Source organism: Lissotriton vulgaris, chromosome 3_1, assembly GCF_964263255.1.
Source record: "Lissotriton vulgaris chromosome 3_1, aLisVul1.2, whole genome shotgun sequence".
NCBI lineage: Eukaryota > Metazoa > Chordata > Amphibia > Caudata > Salamandridae > Lissotriton > Lissotriton vulgaris.
Genome location: NC_141689.1, coordinates 544660446 through 544680394, shown reverse-complemented (window position 1 = coordinate 544680394; position 19949 = coordinate 544660446). Strand labels below are relative to the sequence as shown.

Genomic DNA, 19949 nt, shown 5'->3' with positions numbered 1-19949 from the left:
CTATGGCGATGTCGGGTGTTGATGATGCGTTCATCCATGTTTCAGTAAGGAAGGCGACGTCCGGTGATGTAGTGTCGAGTAGATCCCAGAGTTCGATGGCATGTCTGTGGACCGAGCGGGTGTTCAGCAGGATGCACTTCAGGTGGTTAGAGTCGGAGCTGTGTTCGGGGTTAGTGGATGTGGTATGGGTTATGATGCTGGTGCTGGTAAATATGCAGGAGTGGCAAGCGAAGGGACCGTGGGTACGTCCAGGGGCAGCTTCGTAGCATTGAGGTGTGCGTCCGGGGTTAAGGGCTAGGAGGGTGGCGGCGGCATACGTAATGCGGGAGGAGTGCGGATTGCAGGGGCCAGGGGGTCTGGCGCTGGGCGCGGTCCAGGCGCGGACGGGCGTAGACGGGCTTACCTTTGGCGCACCTTGGGCGCGCATGGGGCGCGATCGCTGCGCATGAACGCTGCGCGCGAAAGCATCTGTCATATATGGATAGTGGGAGGGAAGGGGCGAGGGAGGGTCAGCTGGGAGGCGGGGCGGGCTGTGGAGGTCGGGCTCCGAGGCACAACAACAAGTAAAATGGCTGCGAAAAGCGAAAGTGGAGATAGGCTGGGGCACAGAGTTAAATAATGGCTGGGACAATGTGTCTGACAAGTGCGACTATAATCGCTTTAAAATACAGGCAATGCACTTTTAAATAACGCTGCACAGGACACAGGACACACTACATTTCTTTTCTTAATTTGAATTTGTTAGTATAAACAATAATGTTTCTCCACTCTGTGAGCAGTTTTTCATATTTTCTGTGGTGAGCGTACATCTCCTCCCATAAGTATTGCCATTGAGCATATTAACTATTTTTTATCAGAAATACCATTGTTATTACCTAATTATCTTTCCCGCAGGGACCTCTGTTCCTTGATGTATAATACATACCCTGGTGCATGTGAGTAGGGTCACCCTTGTTTCTTTAAACACATCACACTGAGGTAGAGCACAGCCCCTGAGGGAGTCAGAGTCCAGCCCTATGCCGGAAGCATTACAGCCTCTAGGGCCTCCAGTCGACACTAAACAAAGGGCTCAGAGCTGACAAACCTCCCACGCACATGCATCAACCCTTCGCTGTGTCGAGCCCAGAGATCCTGTATCCGCCTCAAATCCACTTGAAGCCAAAGACCCCTTTGATGTTGGTGCCTAAACCATCTTCGACTCCGAGGACATCAAAGACCCCAGTGACTTTCAGCAGCCAATCTTTGAAAGATTGCAGGAGGAGCTGGATGCTGAGGTATCTTTATTCATCCTTTGATTGAGCTTCTGGCTACGCCACCACTGCTGAAACCCATTGAGACTCTGCCTAACAACAGTAGGCTTTCCTTTGAGGAGGAACCTTCATCAGAACATGTTCATGCTCCCAGGCACAAAAAACAGATAGTGTGTTGGAAATTGGATTTCTAGTTGGCAGAGGTATGCGCCCTGTTCAAGTAGGAACTACAATCCTAGTCAGGGTAAGTCAAATGCACGCCCTAAATTAACCTGTGCTCACCCTCTGGTAGCTTACACAGAGCAGTCAGCTTACCTTAAGAGGCAAAGTAAAGTATTTGTGCAAAGCTTCAACAGTAAAACAGTGAAAGCACTACACAAAAATACACCTCTCCTGGTTAGCAATATATATATAGCTTAATTTAATTAACAAAACAACAAAAATCCAAGAAGAAGAACTAGAGTTATGAATCTTTATAGTGTTTCAAACATAAAATGCCAGCCAGGTATCTCTGGTCATGCTAGACTGGGTCAAATCCAAATGTTCAAACAGACTGCGTTAGAGTGTGGGTCGGATACAGTGAACAGCCTTGCCCTGCTGAAACAGTGCCTTTGTTTGGTTACGTCGAGGATGGGATGAGAGAAGCAAAGGAGGCAATGCTTTGGCGTTGATCCTTTGGATGTAGGTGATGCATCGGCTCTGAACCACGCAAAGACAAAGATACGTTAGAAATGCACGGCAGCGATGCGATGCACTCGATCCTCGCAGCAATGGTGATGTGTCAATGGAGATGTTCCTCCTTACCACTGGGGTACGGGAGTTTACTGTCTTTACGTCCTCTTTCCCAAGGACTTCAAGCCTCTCATTCACTACATCCTTTCTAAAAATTTCCACAAGCCAACCCTTCATGATGTCATCCGCTTACTTCAACAAGGCAATAACATGAAGGCTCTAGATCTCAAGAACACCGGCTTTCAAATTCCCATCCATCTTGCCCACTCACTAAATCTGCTTTGTAGTAAGTGGCCATCATTACCAGTCCAAAGTACTTCCGAAGTGGTCTTCACTCAGTGCCTAGCTATGGTGGCCACTCATTTAAGGAAGGAAGGGCATCCATGTTTTCCTCTACCTCGACAATTGCCTGATTGAGTGCAGGCAAGTACCAATGCATAGCACATACTCATGCTAACATCTCTCTGCTCCATAGCCTAAATGCCACCAAATCTCACCTGCAACTTCTCCAAATTCAGCCCTCTCTAGGGTTTGTACTCCTTGTGGTCTCTTGTCTGCAGAGACTATTGGTATTACAGCAGTTCTTACCTCAATTGTTAACTCACAATCAGAACTCTCATGAGCCTGCAAGGTATGATAAGTTCCTGCATCGCCATAGTACCCTGTGCCTGGCTCTACATGCGTCTGCAGCAATAATGTCTTTCGGCTCAATCTTCACAAGCAGAGGGTCAATGGGAAGAACTAGTATTGGTAAAGGCTGGCATCCATCACTGTCTGCAATTGTGGAACAGCAACAACCTGTTGCAAGGCAAGCCTTTCCAAGATCCCATTACACATGTCACCATCTTCATGGACGCCTCCATCGCCGGCTGGGTCGTACCTCAACCATATGACTATACAGGGCGTCTAGCCCATCAGGAGTGGTGTATCATATTGAGCTACTTGCTATACGCCTCGCTATCAAAGCTTTCGTTCCACTCATTTGCAGCAAAGTGGTCCTCATCAAAACAGACAACATGACCCCCATTTATGATCTCCCAAAACAAGATGGTACTCACTATCTCCCACTGTCACTTATGCAGCAGCCCTTGCATTGGGAAGTCCGTCACTGCATAAACTTTGACAGGACCCTTCCTTGGGTGGGTGACAACTTTGCAGACGTGCTCACTAGGACGTATCAACAATTCCACACGTGGGAAATCCACCCTCAAATCCTACTCTAGTACTTCCAGCGCTGGGGCACTTCACCAATAGATCTTTTCGCCACTCGCAAAAATGCCCAAAGTTAGCGTCCAGGTACTCAGACCCACAGTCCATGTGCAATGCACTATCAATCAATCAGGGAATTGTAAAGCGTGCTACTCACCTGTGAGGATCTCAAGGCGCTTGCAGCTCCGGGTAAGCTGAAGAGCCACATCTTGAGGCTCTTCCTGAAGGTTTGCAGAGTGGGAGTGCGTCTGATGTTGATAAGGAGCTTGTGGATGAACTGGTCAGGTATCTTTGCCTATGCTTTTTGTTGTAATTCACACAGGCAAGTAGATGCTTGAAAGAAGTTTATTGGCAGGAGACAGCTTAGACAACCACCACCAACAGATACTCAGTCTTAACTGCACATAACTAGCATATAGAATGTTGAGGTAAGAATGAACCATAACAATTCTAATAGAACAGGGAAAGTGGGATGCTACACACCTTCCTCCCTAAAAAAAACCCAAAAAAAAACAAAGGCAAGGAATAGAAAAAGAAAACAGGAAAAAAAAACTCAATGAAAATAATCAAGCAACTTTACAGGAGTATGTTTAACACAGACACTTTTTCCTAAAATAAGATCATTAGAAGCATCAGTATCCTGTATGACAACATTGTCGCACTTTTCATTGTTCATCACTCTAGATTGTTCACCATTCTGATTGCAATTGTCAAACATGGGAATAGAGCCATCCAAATTTTGATTCTCACATCCAAAAGTGTCTAACAGGGGTGAATAAGATACATCATCTTGCTCAACAGAACCATTTGGCTTAGTGATAGAATGATCATTGGTGGAGGGAACGCCAGGACATGATTTTATATCTGAATTCAAACCTTTACACAAAGAAATCCTCCTAAAATTCCATATCTTGCCCCCCTCAACTCTAACTGTTTTGGAGAATACTTCTGTAATCTTGCATGGATCAGACCATTTGTTCCACTTGTTTCCAAAAACCCTACCAAACTTGACACGCACAAAATCCCCAACCTTGAACTTCCTGCAACCACTATTAGATGACAAAAAACTAGTTTTCATTTTTTCTTGATATTTCAAAACTCTGTCCCTTACCTTATCAGGATCCAATGAAGATTCACACGAAAACTTAACCTTCATCCACCAGGGAAGAAGTTTAGATCCAGGTTTCCTACCTCTAAGTAACTCAAAAGGGGATAGACAAGTAACAGAATTGGGAGAGGTACGATATGGCAGTAACGTAGCACGCAGGGTTTTCCTCCAATCTAGATTGCTTTTAATAGCCAACTGAATGGATTCTTTGATAACTCTATTGAAGCGTTCCGTTTGACCATTGGCCTGGGGATTGTAATTTGACATCCTTTTGTGCACAATACCACACCTCTGAAGAAAAGACGAAAATTCCTTGCTAACAAATTGCGGGCCATTGTCCGACACAATTTCTGCTGGAATGCCTTCCCTACAAAAGACCTCATCTAAAAACTGAATCACTTGAGTGGACCCAACCTTGTCGACAATCTTTAATTCCGGCCACTTAGAAAAGTAGTCAATTAGAACTAATCCGAACACATTTTTGTGAGTGGATAAATCAAGAGGACCAACTATGTCAATACCCAACTTCTTCCAGGGGCAAGAGACGAATTCAATAGGGGAGACATCCACAGCCAAAGGTTTGACAGTTTTGTCACTTTTAGCACAAGGAGAGCATGAATTAACCCATTTATCAACCATTTTATCAATACCAGGCCACCAGTAAAATTCACGAATGCGTCAGTTAGTACTTGACATGCCCATATGGCCTTCATGAGCCATAGAGATGATTTTTTCTCTCAAAGGAACAGGAGGAACAATCTTAGCACACCTGATTATGAAGCCTTGATCAAACATAAGTTCATCTTTCACCTTGAAGAAAGAAAGAATATCACCAGACAAATTTCGTTCCTGGGGCCAACCATGCTGTAAATAACTTGTTACAAAAGGTAAGCTAGAATCATTTGCCATAGCTTCTCTCCAATCAGTTTCAGAAATACCACCAGAAGAACCTGCAGTACTGCAATCGTTAACATCATCAATGTTAAAAACAATATCCGAATCATCATTTAATTTGCCAGAACAAATAGAATTAATAAAGGCAACCTGGACATGCAGTCAGCATGTACATTTAAACGACCAGGAACGTACTCAACAACACATTGGAATTCCTGTAACTTTGCTGCTAAACGTGCTAAACTCGCAGATAAAGTTCTACCACCACCAGCTGCCAACATGTTAATCAAAGGTTTATGATCGGTTCTTAGACGAAGCCTTGTTCCCCAGAGAAATTGTCTAAAATGTTCAGAAGCCCAAGTGCACGCTAGTAATTCTTTCTCAATGGTAGAGTAGTTGTATTCAGCACTTCGCAAAGTCCTAGAAGCATACGAAACCACATATTCTTCCCCTTTGTCTTTCTGCATTAAGACAGAGCCCAAACCTACGTTGCTTGCATCAACACAAACTATACATTCTTTATCAAGATCAAATGGCCTCAAAAAAGGAGCATTGATAATTTCCTGCTTCAGTAAATCAAATGCTTGTTGTTGATCATTGTTCCACGAAAATTTAACATCTTTTTTCAATAACAACCTAAGAGGGTGTACTTTTGAAGCATAGTCTTGAACAAACTTACTATAGAATTCGGTGAGACCCAAAAATGAAACTAGTTGGTCCTTATTCAATGGTGCTTGTGCTTTTGATACACTTTTGATGTGATTAAGTTTAGGTTTAATGCCCAGAGAAGAAATTTCGTGACCAAGATATTCAACTTTACTTTGTCTAAATTTACATTTGGACAACTTTAATGTCAATCCATTTTCTTGAACACTTTTTAAGACCTTTACCAGGTTTCTGTCATGGTCCTCAAAATTTCTCCCATGTATTAAGATATCATCCTGGAAGGCGATCGCCCCCTCACAACCCTCTAACACTGTTTTCATGAGCCGTTGAAAAACAGATGCTGCACTGGCTAGACCAAAAGGCTTTCGGCAATATTGGAACATACCTTCAGGTGTAATGAATGTGGTCAGAAATTTCGATTCTTCATGCAAAACTACCTGATGATAAGCGCTGGTTAAATCTAGTGTTGAAAAAACACAAGCACCTGAAAGAGTGGAAATAAGTTCATGTATATGAGGTAAGGGATGTCTATCAATCCAGATCTCCTTGTTTAGACTGCGGAGGTCCACACATAGACGACGTTCGCCATTGCTCATAAGAGATAAAACTACTAGCGAAACCCATGGAGATGATTCAACAGGTTCAATTATTTTCTTGGCAACAAGATCTGACAAAATCACCTTCAATTTGTCACGATATGCCAAAGGTACATTTCTGACCTTATGTCGAATGGGAATAGCTGACTCTTTAAGGATGATACGGTGTTTAAAGTTAACAAAGACCCCCAAATTATCATTAAAAATAGAGGAAAATTAGTTCTTCAATTGAGCAATAAAATCATTTTCAGGTGGAACTACATATACAGGTGGGGAAGCATTAGGATCAAGTTTAATCCCTAAATCGTGTTGATGAGGCCAACACAAGATAGACGCGCCTTTACAGGCGACATATACCTTCCCTCTAGTAGTTCTATCTTTGAATTTAATGTCAGCCCACATGTAACCCTCAAGATCAATTTTCTTTCCAGTATACCCCCCAGGGTGTATATCAGGTGGTAATAGTTTAGTTGTGCCCCAATATCTATTGAAAACATTTTTGCCTATAATAGTATAACAGGCACAAGAATCAATAAGCATCGATATTTCTTCTCCGTTAATAGAAATAATATCACTGGGAAAACCCTTACATTCAGTATCTCCAACACATACATGGTGTTAATTTCAGAAGGTTGTTCGAGATCATCACATTCTTCATATGACAAAACATTTACTTTCTGTGAAGACTTACACATTTTGTTAAAATGACCTGGTTTCTTACACTTAATGCATATTTTGTTCCATGCTGGACAACCTCTATAATTTCCTACATGATCATTAGCTCCACATCTATAACATATAATTTGGGATTTTTAAGCAAAAAATGTATTTTCTTTCCCAAAATTATCTTTTCTGGTAGGAAAAAATGCAGGTTTCCTATAGTTGGAAGGATTTTTCACCAAAGAAACCTCAGGAATTATTACTTTACTTTTCACTTCATGACCTCTTATTTCACTTACAAACAATTCAGATTGTTCAATACCCTTAGCAATGTTTAACACGGCACTGAGAGAAGATTCAGTACCCATCCACAAACTTTCTTGGATCTTTTTAGCCTTAGTGCGCATCATAATTTGATCCCTTAAGACTTGTTCAAAATTTATAGTCTCAAAAGAACAAGAACCAGCCAAAGTGCGCAAAGCAGCTACATAACTCTCAATGGACTCGTCTTCTTTTTGTACTCTAGAGTAGAATTTAAACCTTTCCATGATGGTATTAATTTTTCTTCCAAATCTGGTGCTTAGCTGCTTAATAACAACTTCAAAAATATTTAAGTCACCAGAACCTACATTTTCAACAGGAGGCAAATTTTCTAATTCTTTGAGTCCTGCGCCACCTAGACAGTTCTTTAACAAAGCAAGTTTCCTTTTTGGAGAACATCCATCCTCCTCCACTACATCTACATATGCTAAAAATGTTGGATACCAAAGATCCCATTCTACTTTGGGATCACCAGCTGAAGGTAAAAAATGTGCAGGTGAAGTAATGATATTAGACATTTTTTTTAAAACACATAAGTAAAATAAAGAACAGAAAATAACGGAAGTAGTCACCGTTGTCCACACAGTAGGCAAGATCCAATGTTGATCAATGTGATGAAAAAGATGTAGATCGTTTTGATAACAATGTAAATCGTTTTCTTAAAAACAAAGTAATGTTTGCCAAAATGAGTTCCAGGTTTTAGCTGTAGAGAAAAGATAAAAAGAAATAATTTCTAACAGTAGAAAACGTAAAATGCACTTTGTCACAGACTTCCGACTTCTGATTGTAACCGTTGTTATGGAAACAAGGATCTGACGAAAGAAAAATGGCTGCTGGAACGCACACGTTAAAGTATACGTGAAGACGTGATGCGTGAGCACCAATGACGATTCAAATACGTAGTGACACAGTGAAATTACGCTGTAGAATGATTAGAAGGGCAGAAATCCAGAAGGGTGATGACCAAATGGAATTATGTTGTGAAGAAACCTGAATAACGCGGAACAAGGCTACGAGTTCGAAAACTTCAGTAAGTTTTCAAAAAATGCATTCCGGGATTAATGATCGAACAACAAATAAATATGTGTGAACATGTCGGAAAATCAAAATTTCGGCAGAGCTTCACACGCAGTAACAAAAACGTCAAAATTAAACCTTTTGTGTTTTGAAAGCGTTAAAATCAGTCTATGGAGTTTAAAGTGGATAGTTGCAAGTTAAGCACAAATAATATAACTGCCGCAGGTGCGATCAGAGCACATAAGATAACAGGAACTGCCGCTGGGGCAATCAGTTTACACAGAAAAATAAAATGAAGTAGGTACCTTCGATAGTTCTTAGTAGAAACAGTGAACACTGTCTCCAAGCTTCATTTCAAGAAAATAAAGAACAAAAAAATCCTTAAGCAAAGTGGGTTCTTTTACTTGCTTCTATATCCCGATCGTCGCCAAAATTATGTTGTAATTCACACAGGCAAGTAGATGCTTGAAAGAAGTTTATTGGCAGGAGACAGCTTAGACAACCACCACCAACAGATACTCAGTCTTAACTGCACATAACTAGCATATAGAATGTTGAGGTAAGAATGAACCATAACAATTCTAATAGAACAGGGAAAGTGGGATGCTACACTTTTCTCCTGTTTTCTTCCATGTGGTGCTGAAGATGTGGTAGTCATCCCATACCCTGATCCTGATAGCCCCCATGTGGGCCAGACAGCCCTGGTATTCAACACATGTCAATGAGCCCCTACAAGAAGCTTCTCAGCAGGCCCAAACTTCTCATGAGGACCAAAATCAGATGAGACACTCAGACCCCAGACAGCTCTATCAAGTGATCTGGCACCTAAGGTCCTAGAATTTGGCCACCAGCGCCTTCCACAGGAGTGTTATGTTATGTTATGTTATGTTAATAACTTTTATTCGGCGCACAGCTGCCCCAGCGAAGGGGCGTCCTGGCGCCTGATCAGGTACCACAACATAACAGGTCAAAGCTGAAAAGAAGAGGAATCAATTAACGGAGGCGAACAGGTAGGTTTTAATGGCGCGTCTGAAAAGAGTTAGGCTATTTAGGGCACTAATGTGTACAGGAAGGGAATTCCATAGATCAACCGCCAGAAGGCATAGGCATCGTACATCATTCTCACAGGATTAGCCTACTACACAGGAAAATGGAAGAGATTAGTCCACTATTTCATCTCCAAACACCTAGACCACCTCAAACCTACTGTCCAGGATCTTATCTGCTATCTTACCCATCTGCAGACATCAGGCCTCACATGCAATCCTATACATATCCATTTAACAGCCATAGACACTTAGATGGGTAACCGGAAATGAGTTGCTTTTCACATTCCTGTAGTTAAGGCCTTCTTGTAGGGTCTCAAAAAGGATTATCCCTTCCAGAGTCCCACCTGGGTGGAATCTGAGTATGGTATTTACCCAACTCTTAGGAACTCCCTATCCACCTTTGAAACTATGCACTCTAGCTCTCTACAGTTCCTCTCCTCCTGGAAAGTAGCTTTTCTCGTAGCTATAACATCTCTGATACGCATCAGTGAGTTTCAGGCCCTCACGCTCGCCAACATCATCCGATCACATGACATCACCATCATCTACACCGATGACACCGAACTCATCCTCTTCCTGATGGACAAGACAAACACCACCTTCACCAACTTCACAAACTGCATGACCATAGTAGCAGATAGCAGACTGGATGCAAACTAACTGCCTGAAGCTCAACTGTGACAAGACAGAAGTAATGGTCTTCGGTAACCAGACCTCCCCATAAGAATTATCTTGGTGGCAGTCGGAGCTAAGACCAGCACTCATACGCTCAGACCATGAATGAAATCTAGGGATCATCCTATATGACAAGTTCAACATGATGGCTCAAGTCAACGCAGTGTGCACCTCCTGCTTCCATACCCTATGCATGCTGCTAAGGATCTTCAAATGGTTGTTGCAGAACACCAGCTGGACCGTCACACAAGCACTTGTCACCAGCAGGCTGGACTAAGGCAACACTTTCTACGCCGGAATCTCCAAACAACTAATACACAGACTCCAAACCATTCAGATCGCAGCCGCAAGGCTCGTACTTGACCTCCAACGCCGCACCTCAGGAAGCGTCACTTACTCTCCATTCAAAAGCGCAGCCAATTCAGACTTCTCATGCGCACCTATAAAACCCTACACAACACAGTAGTAGAGCATCTGAACAGCTGCATACACTTTCACCAACCCACCAGACACCTACGCTCTGCCTCACTCTTGCTTGCTCTCACCCCGCATCCACAAAAGCAAAACTGGAGGTCACTTATTCTCCTGCTTCCCACCCAAGACATGGAATGGCCTCCTAATACACCTCACAGCCTCCTCCTCCTCACTTCTTGAATTCCACAAGTAGATGAAGACCTGACTCTTCATATAAGCATCTTGGGACCGTACACTTACACACCTTGCTCAAGTTCCTGGATACCCTCTTGGGTGAGTAGAGCGCTACCCAAATCAACTTTACATAACGCTACAAGAACCTTACATTGTGGTCCACAAGGACAGGGTAGTACTCCAAACCAACCCAAAGTTCCGACCCAAACTGGTTTCCCCTTTCCACCTCAACCAAATTATAGAGCTCCTACTCATTTTCCCTCAGCCAAACTCAGTACCAGAGAGAGTTGGTCACTTTCAAACTCCGTCACCCACGCCTACAAATCCCTCAACAACATCGGGCCCAAATACCTCAACGAGAGAGTATCCTTCCAGGTACCCGAGAGGAACCTCCGCTCCGCCGAACTCGCCCTGGCAGAGGTCCCTCGCATCCGCAGAAACAGAACTGGCGGAAGAGCTTCTCCTACGTCACGGCCAAGACCTGGAACAACCTCCCTCAGATTATCAGACGCTCCCCTACCCTGCACACGTTCAGGAAGGACCTAAATACCGGTCTCTTCGACTGATCCGGAGCTGCTGCCCCCCCCCCCCCCGCCCCTTCAGACCCTCACGGGTGAGTAGCGCACTTTATAAACCCTCTATAAATTGATTTATTGATTGAGAGAGCCCTCTACACCCTAGACGTCATGTCTCCTGCTATATATCTATAGGGCCAAGCCATACCATAAAGCCGACCAGGCCAGCCTATTTCTAAGGTAGGTGTTGGCAGGTAGATAGTCAAGTACATCCAAACTTGCTATCTTAAAGCCAAAAGACTCCTCTTAATTATCCCCGCACATTTTCACAAAGCACTACTGTGTGGATATCTTAGCCTGCCAACAGACAATGGTTGGCTAAACAATCATAAGGACTTCGTTTCAGACATCTGTATCATCCACATGCTAGCCACCACTTATAAGGAGCGCTGCTTTACTGTCTGTTAAAAGCATGTGTTCTACAGCAACACATTTTTTGAACTGAAAATGTTATTTATCCTGTAAGTGTCAGTACGTATCGTGTAGTGCTGTAGATCAACATGTGCCCCCCCTCCTCCCGAAAACGTTCAACTCTACTTGCAGATCTCTTCCTTATTAACTAACTTCCTTTCATAATACAAATGCACCACTCCATACTACTGCCTTGCTGCGTGAAAATACTCTAACAGAGTTGGTGCCCATGCACATTGCCAACGAGAGGTGGAGTCACACTCCATCCTGTGATGCCAAAAGCCTTTTTTCGGAGTAAAACAACCTGCTAATGTCCAAGTCCAACACTGGATGGCAGGAGTATTCAGAGCTTGTGAATCTGCATCACTGCACCCTACGAACAGCATTTTCCATATGCACTAGCAATGTTGGGTTAAGGATTTGTGGCTAGTGCGATAGGTGATACAGTACATCCCTTCATAGATAATGTACTACACTGAGGGCCAGATTATGACCATTCCATTTTGCGCGTCGCAAATTGCATTGAATTGTGACTCGCAATTTGCAACTCGCAAAATTTGATTGTACAACAGTGTCTCAGACACTGTTTGCAATTCCCAATGTGGTAGTAAATTGCATGCCTCATTAATATTCATGAGGCAAGCACAATTTGCATTCCCATTGGGAATGGCTAGCACTTCCATGGATGGTGGCCTGCTGGAACCAGCAGACAACCATGTTTGTGACTGCTTTTTAAATAAAGCAGTTTTTGTTTTTTAAGTGCAGCCCGTTTTCCTCAAAGGAAAACGGGATGCATTTTAAAAAGGAAAATGAAACTTTTCCGATTCATTTTTTAAGGACAGGCGGTGGGCTGCTCTTAAAAAATATCTGTGCGCACACTCACAAAGGGGAAGTGGTCCTGTTGGGACACCTTCCTGTTTGCGAGTGGTTTACCACCAACTTGAAGTAGGTGGTAAACTGCAAGTGTTTTGCGGCTGCATTGAGACTCGCTATTAGGAAGGGATGCCCCTTCCTAATCGCAAGAGTCGCAAATGCCTTTTTACGAGTCAGTGATTCGCCAAAAAGCTCTTGTACATTCCAGCAGCAATTTTTTGCGGTCGAAAACTGGCCAATCTCCAATTTACACCTGCAAAAAACAGTCTTACATCTGGCCCGGAGTCATTTATGAAAGGAAAAGATGTATAGTAATATTAGTGACTCACCTGTATCATTCAACCATTGATTATTGCTTTTCCTTTGTTTTTCCTAAACAGGCCTGCACGAAAGCCTCTGGGATTTTTACCATTACTTTGCAAGAAACCAGACATTGAGAATGATATGATTATAAAAAACAAGCAAAGCAGAATTGGACAGTCATCTGTTCCAGCTCAGTCACATGATCTGAAAAGGCTTCCATCTTTTAAAAACACTATTGATGAAAAACCAGGATGTAATATGGTATCAACAAAAGGAGCCTCCAGTGTAGATGAAACCAAAGGACACGGAAGTGTTAGCCGTACTTCAGCTGTGGTATGTTAGCACTTTTTTGTTTTGTAAAAAATGTGTGTGGAATAATGGCAGAAGGCAGAATATCAAGAGCACAGTTGGTGTGTTCACATTTGTCACCAGTGATGTAATTTGGATTAATTGCACCTGAAAACACACCGCTGAGGAGCAGCTGGGTTTTAGTGGAGTGACTAATTGGTTCTAGTCACAAGCAGCTAATCCAAGTGTCCATCAATATGGGCACACAGCTGCCATACTTTTAATGTAACATTACGAATATTTCTGAACAGGCATGATGTGTATATAAAACAAAGTGATATAAAAACTCCTATTTGTCTATGAACTGAAATATTTCAGTTTCCTGTGAAGTATGGATTTCATCATCATAGTAACAGCCCCTCTTCAGAGCCTTCACTTTGTCTGGGATACTAGGCTTGCACAGAGTGGAGACCCAGATTATGCAGCAAGGTTTTATGAATTAGACTGCAAAAATAGCAACTTTGACATCACTTTCTCTGGCAGTATTATTCTCCAGTATTGATCTTGCATAGATTGACATGCTTGAATCATTCCCCATCGTTGAAATGGGAGTCCCATGGTAAAAATAAAATACAGTACAGTTTAACACACAGTCTAGAAGGGCTAAACATATTCACTTCATTAACTTATCCATATAATTTAGTAAGAACCAGACTCCAGCCAGTCGTGCAACAGCACCTTCTAAAACATTCCCTTCAGAGGCTTTACTCCTTAATAATAATAATAATAATACAGCATTTTCTAAAGCGCGAACAGCTACCTCACAAGGAGGTGTCCCGGTGCTAGAAGAACAGGTTTGACCACGAGGACCAGAGTTAAGCGCCTAGCGCGGTTGGGTGAATAGCCAGGTCTTCAGCATCTGCTTAAAGCAGAGCTCGGAGGGGGCCTGCTGAAGTGCTGGGCGCAGGGTGTTCCAGAGTGCCGCCACATTGGCCGAGAAAGTTCGTCCTCCCAACCGAGCCCTTTTTACTCGTGGAACTACAAGCTGAACGCGGCAGTTGGAGCGGAGAGAGCGGACCTGGGTGTATCTCGGCAACCGAGTTTTCAGATAATTTGGGCAGGTGCCATACAGAGATCTAAAGGCCAACGTGAGTGCCTTAAATTTGATTCTGCTGGCTACTGGTAACCAGTGAAGTGAAAGATAGTGCGGAGAGACCGAATGCTTGAAAGGGATCCGCATTAACAGTCTTGCAGCCGCATTTTGGACCAGTTGCAGCCGCTGAATTAGGTACTTTGGTAAGCCCAGATAGAGGCCGTTTGCGTAATCCAGCCTAGATGTCACTGTGGCATGGATTACTGTTTTTCGGCAGCCCTCTGGTAGAAGTCGCAGAATCTTCCGAAGATTCCTCAACTTACACAGACAGCAACCAACTACTTGCTGGATGTGCGAGGCAAAGGACAAACTGTCATCCCACTGCACCCCCAGATTTTTTGCCGTTTGGCTAGGCGAAGGGGCCTGTCCCATCTCCGCCGGCCACCAAAGCTCTGAGGGTGGAGGGGGGCCTTTACCAAAAAAGATCACTTCCGTCTTGTTTGCATTGAGTTTTAATTTGTTTGTGTTCATCCCACATGCAACATCTTGGAGACAGCCCTTGAAACTCGAAAATGACGCCTCCGACACCTCCGAATACGGAAACACCAGTTGGGTGTCATCGGCATATGAGATTGCCTTGACCCCCCCAATTGGCAATCAACGTAAAAAGTGGAGCCAGGTAGATATTAAATAAATGTGGCTGAGTGCCGACCCCTGAGGGACGCCACAGCTGAGGACCTTGGGTGTTGAAGAAACGGTCCCCAGCGCCACCTTCTGTGTTCTCTGAGTCAGATACGACTGTCTCCACCCTAGTGCCTGGTCCTGAATGCCTACCTCAGCCAGTCGCATCAACAGCCTAGCATGGTCGACCGTATCAAAAGCGGCCGACAGATCCAGGAGCACCAGCATCGCTGAGTTTCCTGAATCCATCAACCACCTCACTGACTCTGCCACCTCAATTAGTGCTGTCTCAGTGCTGAAGCCGGGTCTAAAGCCTGATTGCGTCTCATGCAATATCCTATTTTCTTCAATGAATTTACTTAACTGGCGCTGGATTACTTTCTCAAACATTTTGCCCGGCGCTGCCAACAGAGAAATCGGACGAAGATTGCTAAGGTCCTTGGGATCCCCATTTGGTTTTTTCTTTAGCGGGAAGAGAGTGGCATGTTTCCATATCTTCGGGAACACCCCGGAGGAGATGGACATATATTCCAAATCTGCTGTATTGTGGGAGCCACAAAGTCAGCTATGGTGCTCCAGAGTTTAGGTGGACAGGGGTCGTCAGGTGACCCTGACTTACAGCGACTTAGTTCCTGCATAACCGCGCTCAGAGCTATCGGCTGGAATTGTGCCAAAGTTTCACCATCCACCACTTTGACAACCAGATCCGTTTTCCTCTCCGGACCGAAGGTCTCATAGACTCGCTTAATTTTATAGTCAAAGAAATCTGAAATGCTATTGCACAGAGTGGCCGACGGGGGAACCTCCCTCTCAATACACCTGGGTTTGAAAAAATACTGTACCACCTTAAAGATTTCTTTACTCGAGTGTTCTGCCTGCTGAATTGATTCTGCATAGAACAGTTTTTTTGCCTTTCTAACGGCCTTCTTCAGTTTTTTGGAGGCTTCCTTATATCAGGCTTTTTCTAGGGGCCCGTAGTTTACCCTCCAAAGCCTCTCCAGCCTCTTACACGCTGCCTTCTCTACTCTGAGGTCCTGTGAGAACCAGGGAGCGGAAGGGGAATCCCGTTTGGATATTGCGCGTTTTGCTGGTGCAATGGAGGACACCATATTCCGATCCTGTCATTAAACTCCTTCACATTTTATACCACATGTTGTGTGATGGGTGTCTCCCTGAGCTCTGCTCAGTTTGTTGCTAGTTTTCATTTATAAAGAATTATTCTTCAAGAAATGCAGCTGCACCCTCACGTCTGCCTAAGATCTGACTGGTCAAATTAAGCAAAGAAAGGACTTTTCAGACATTGTGGAAGATGTGGAGCGAAAAGACTCCACTCAGTGAGCCTCACAAGGAATGTTTATACTGTCTCCATCCTTCACATAAGGTAAAAGACTGTAAAACCTGACATACCTTTTCTTCTAAAACATTGTAGGATAGGAAGGGGAGGCTTCTAATAAGGCTCCAAAAATGTTAACCTTAAACTCCCATTCCTGAGGAGGATAGTGAGGATTCCTCAAAGACACAAATGAGGCCACATAAAAGGACGAGATCACAAGATCAAATGTCTCCAGAATCGCACAAACAAAACATTATGGGTCAATAGGAGAGCATGGGACAACAGACATGTGAACGCTCTCAGAAACATAAAAAGAAGAAAGTCTCTTAAAAAATTCAGATCTGAGCCTACCACTCCTTCTCTAAGTCTAGTATTACATTTTATGCAGCCCTCAAGAACGCCACCCGCAAACACCACCAAATAATCTGCACCATCAAAAAGACAGCATTCAAAGAACGTCTGGACAACAACACCCACAACCGCAAGGAACTCTTCAGCATCGTCAAGGAGCTCTCAAACCCCAGCGCATGCAACAACGACATCACACCCTCGCAAGACCTCTGCGACTCCCTCGCCACATTCTTCCACCGCAAGATCGCCGACATTCACAACAGCTTTGGCGCAATGACCACGCACACTACCACCGAACCAGCACCCCCCACCACCACCCTCTGCACCTGGACTGCAGTCAGCACCGAAAACACCACCCGCATGATGAACACTATCCACTCCGGCTCCCCCACCGACCCATGCCCACACCACATCTTCAACAAAGCCGACTCCATCATCACACCCCAACTCCGGGACATCATCAACAGCTCCTTCGCAACCGCCACCTTCCCGGAGAGCTGGAAACACACCGAACTGAGCGCTCTCCTGAAGAAACTCACCGCAGACCCTACGGATCTCAAAAACTTCCGCCCCATCTCGCTACTACCCTTTCCAGCCAAGCTCATCGAGAAGACCGTCAACAGACAACTCGCCTCCTTCCTCGAGACCAACGGATCCCTCGACCCCTCACAGTCCGGATTCCGAGCAAACCACAGCACCGAGACCGCCCTCATCGCAGCCACCGACGACATCAGGTCCATGCTCGACAACGGGGAAACTGCTGCCCTCATCCTACTGGACCTATCAGCAGCCTTCAACACCGTGTGTCACTGCAAACTGAATCTGAAAAAGACACGTTAGTGATAGATTCCTTACCTTAGAATATCCCCAGGCGTCAGACTGGATCCGGAAATTTTTGCGTAGCAATACCCCTGCGCTTCGGTTGGTGTCGTCCGCGGCTCCGCGGCCGTCGTCGGCATCGTTAGCGCCGGAATGACGTCGTCGGAGTACTTAGACGCCGCCCATGCGCAGGACCTCACCGGATCCGCTTCCGGATCCGGGTCAACGCCGATCGACCTCACGACCTCACCGGCGCCGGCCCCGAGGGAGTCGCCCACTATGGACGCCGTCCCCAGTTCTCCCTTCAGTCCAACTCTGCTGGGCGCCGCTTCCGACGGCCTTTGGAGATTTTTATTTCCATGAGGAGGCCCCGTCTGTTTAGCCTGTTCTACAGGAGACGGGTGGCGAGGGTGACTGGGAGGGGTCTGAGGACCCTCTGGCACTGAAGTGCCAGTCTCAAGAGGACTGGACATATGAGCTTGGGGAGGCCAGTGGTATTGACACTCGCCAGATACTGGATTTGTCTCCCCACCGTGGCTACGGAGGAGGGGGCAGCTTATAGCGTAGTGTTGACGAGGGCGGCCAAGGCCTTAAACCTTGAGCTCCCCGTCGCTGCCGTGAGGACTAACCTCCTCACTGAGGTACTCAAACCGCAGGCATGCTCCAATGAGCCTCTACTGCCATTCAATGAGGCCCTGTGTGACGTTCTTGTGGGCACTTGGTCCAAGCCCGCCACAGGCGCGCCTATGGATAGGAACGTGGCCAGACGCTACCCCCCGGCCCTGGGCAACCCTTGCTTTTTGTCCACCCACCCCACCCTGAGAGCCTGGTTATCCGGGCCTCTACTTCCCAGACCGCATTCCCGACGGCTCCCCCCGATCGGCAATCCAAGAGATATGAACAATTTGGGAAGAAAGTGTTCTCGTCCCTAAGTTTGGGGCTGCGGTCTGTAAATACTGCGTGTCTCTTGGGCAGCTACACCCACACGCTGTGGGACACGGTCGCGGAGGTGCGTGAGAAGTGTGGCTCAATGATTAGAGCGGCAGACCCTGATGCAGAGGTCTAGCACGGGACCAGGTTTCAATTCCCTGCCTCGGCGGGTCTTGGGCTCAAAATTCCACCGACCTGATAATTCTCGCCTCGGTGCCTATTCCAATCATGGAGTCCCACTCTGCAACTCTGGGCAATAGCTTGCTTAATCTCCACAACGGCCCCCACTACGCTAAGGATGCCTGGCCTCCACCTTGGGGGTGCCCAGGAGTGGACGCCTCACAGGGAAAGCCAGGATGGATTCCACAGCGGTATTCGTACAAGCGCCTTGAGACCCTTGCGGGTGAGTAGTGCGCTATACAAGTATCAATTTACATTTTACAATGTCTGGTGGAGGTCCGGGCTAAACTCGGCCAAGCCCTTGTGGAGGGCTGAGATGCAGCGCGATATTCCATCCGGTGTGGGCTGGATACCACGGACTCACTGGGCAGGGCGATGGCAACGACAGTGGCGGTTCAGCGCCATGCCTGGTTGAGGTCCGCCAACTTTTCGGCTGATGTCCAGGCCACCTTGCTGGACATGCCGTTTGATGGCCGTCGCCTCTTTGGCGGCAAGGCAGACCATGCTCTTGAGCGTTTTAAAGACTCCAGGGCTACGGCCAAGTCCTTGGGCCTCTCGGCCACACGCCAGCAATCGGGTGCCTTTCGGCCAAGGAAGGGGCGCCGTGGCGGCGGTCGGGGACAACGGCGAGGCCAGCCCACACCTCCCTCCGCAGCACCCGCCTCGAAACCTTCCTAGTCCGAGTTTTCAGGCCCATGTGACGCCTGTGGGAGGCAGGGTTCGCCATCACCTCTCCCACTGGCGCACTGTCACGTCGGACATGTGGGTGCTGCAAATCGTCCGAAGGGGCTACTCCCTCCCCTTCGAGGCGACCCCTCCAGCCATTCCACCGCAATTCCACTGCGTGTCGGGGGATCACTTGCAACTTCTGCAAGAGGAAGTCACTGCCCTCTTGGCCAAGGGGGCCATCGAACGCATTCCTGGGCCAGTAGTAGGGTGTGGTTGTTACTCCCACTACTTTCTGGTACCCAAGAAGGGCAAAGGGGGCCTACGCCCTATCTTGAACCTGCGGAACGTCAACGGCTTCCTCCGGAAGGAGAAGTTCAAGATGCTGACTTTGGCTCAGGTCTTAGCTGCCCTAGACCCTGGAGACTGGCTGGTAGCGTTGGACTTGCAGGACGCTTATTTTCACATCCCCGTCCTGCCGGCCCACCGGCGTTACCTGCGGTTCACGGTGGGCCACGAGCACTTTCAGTTTACCGTGCTCCCCTTCGGCCTTACCAGCGCCCCACGGGTGTTCACGAAGGTGATGGCGGTGGTCGCAGCTCATCTGCGCAGGTTAGGGGT

General features: G+C 46.0%; 1 protein-coding gene across 1 annotated transcript in view; it reads left to right on the top strand.

Annotated features, from left to right (window-relative positions):
* BDP1 (BDP1 general transcription factor IIIB subunit) overlaps window positions 1-19949 on the top strand; it is a 1412545-nt gene that overhangs the window by 1350691 nt on the left and 41905 nt on the right. The window contains exon 41 of the mRNA XM_086960808.1: window positions 13065-13320. Within this exon, the coding sequence (XP_086816934.1) occupies window positions 13065-13320 (256 nt within the window). The remainder of the gene's footprint in view (window positions 1-13064; window positions 13321-19949) is intronic.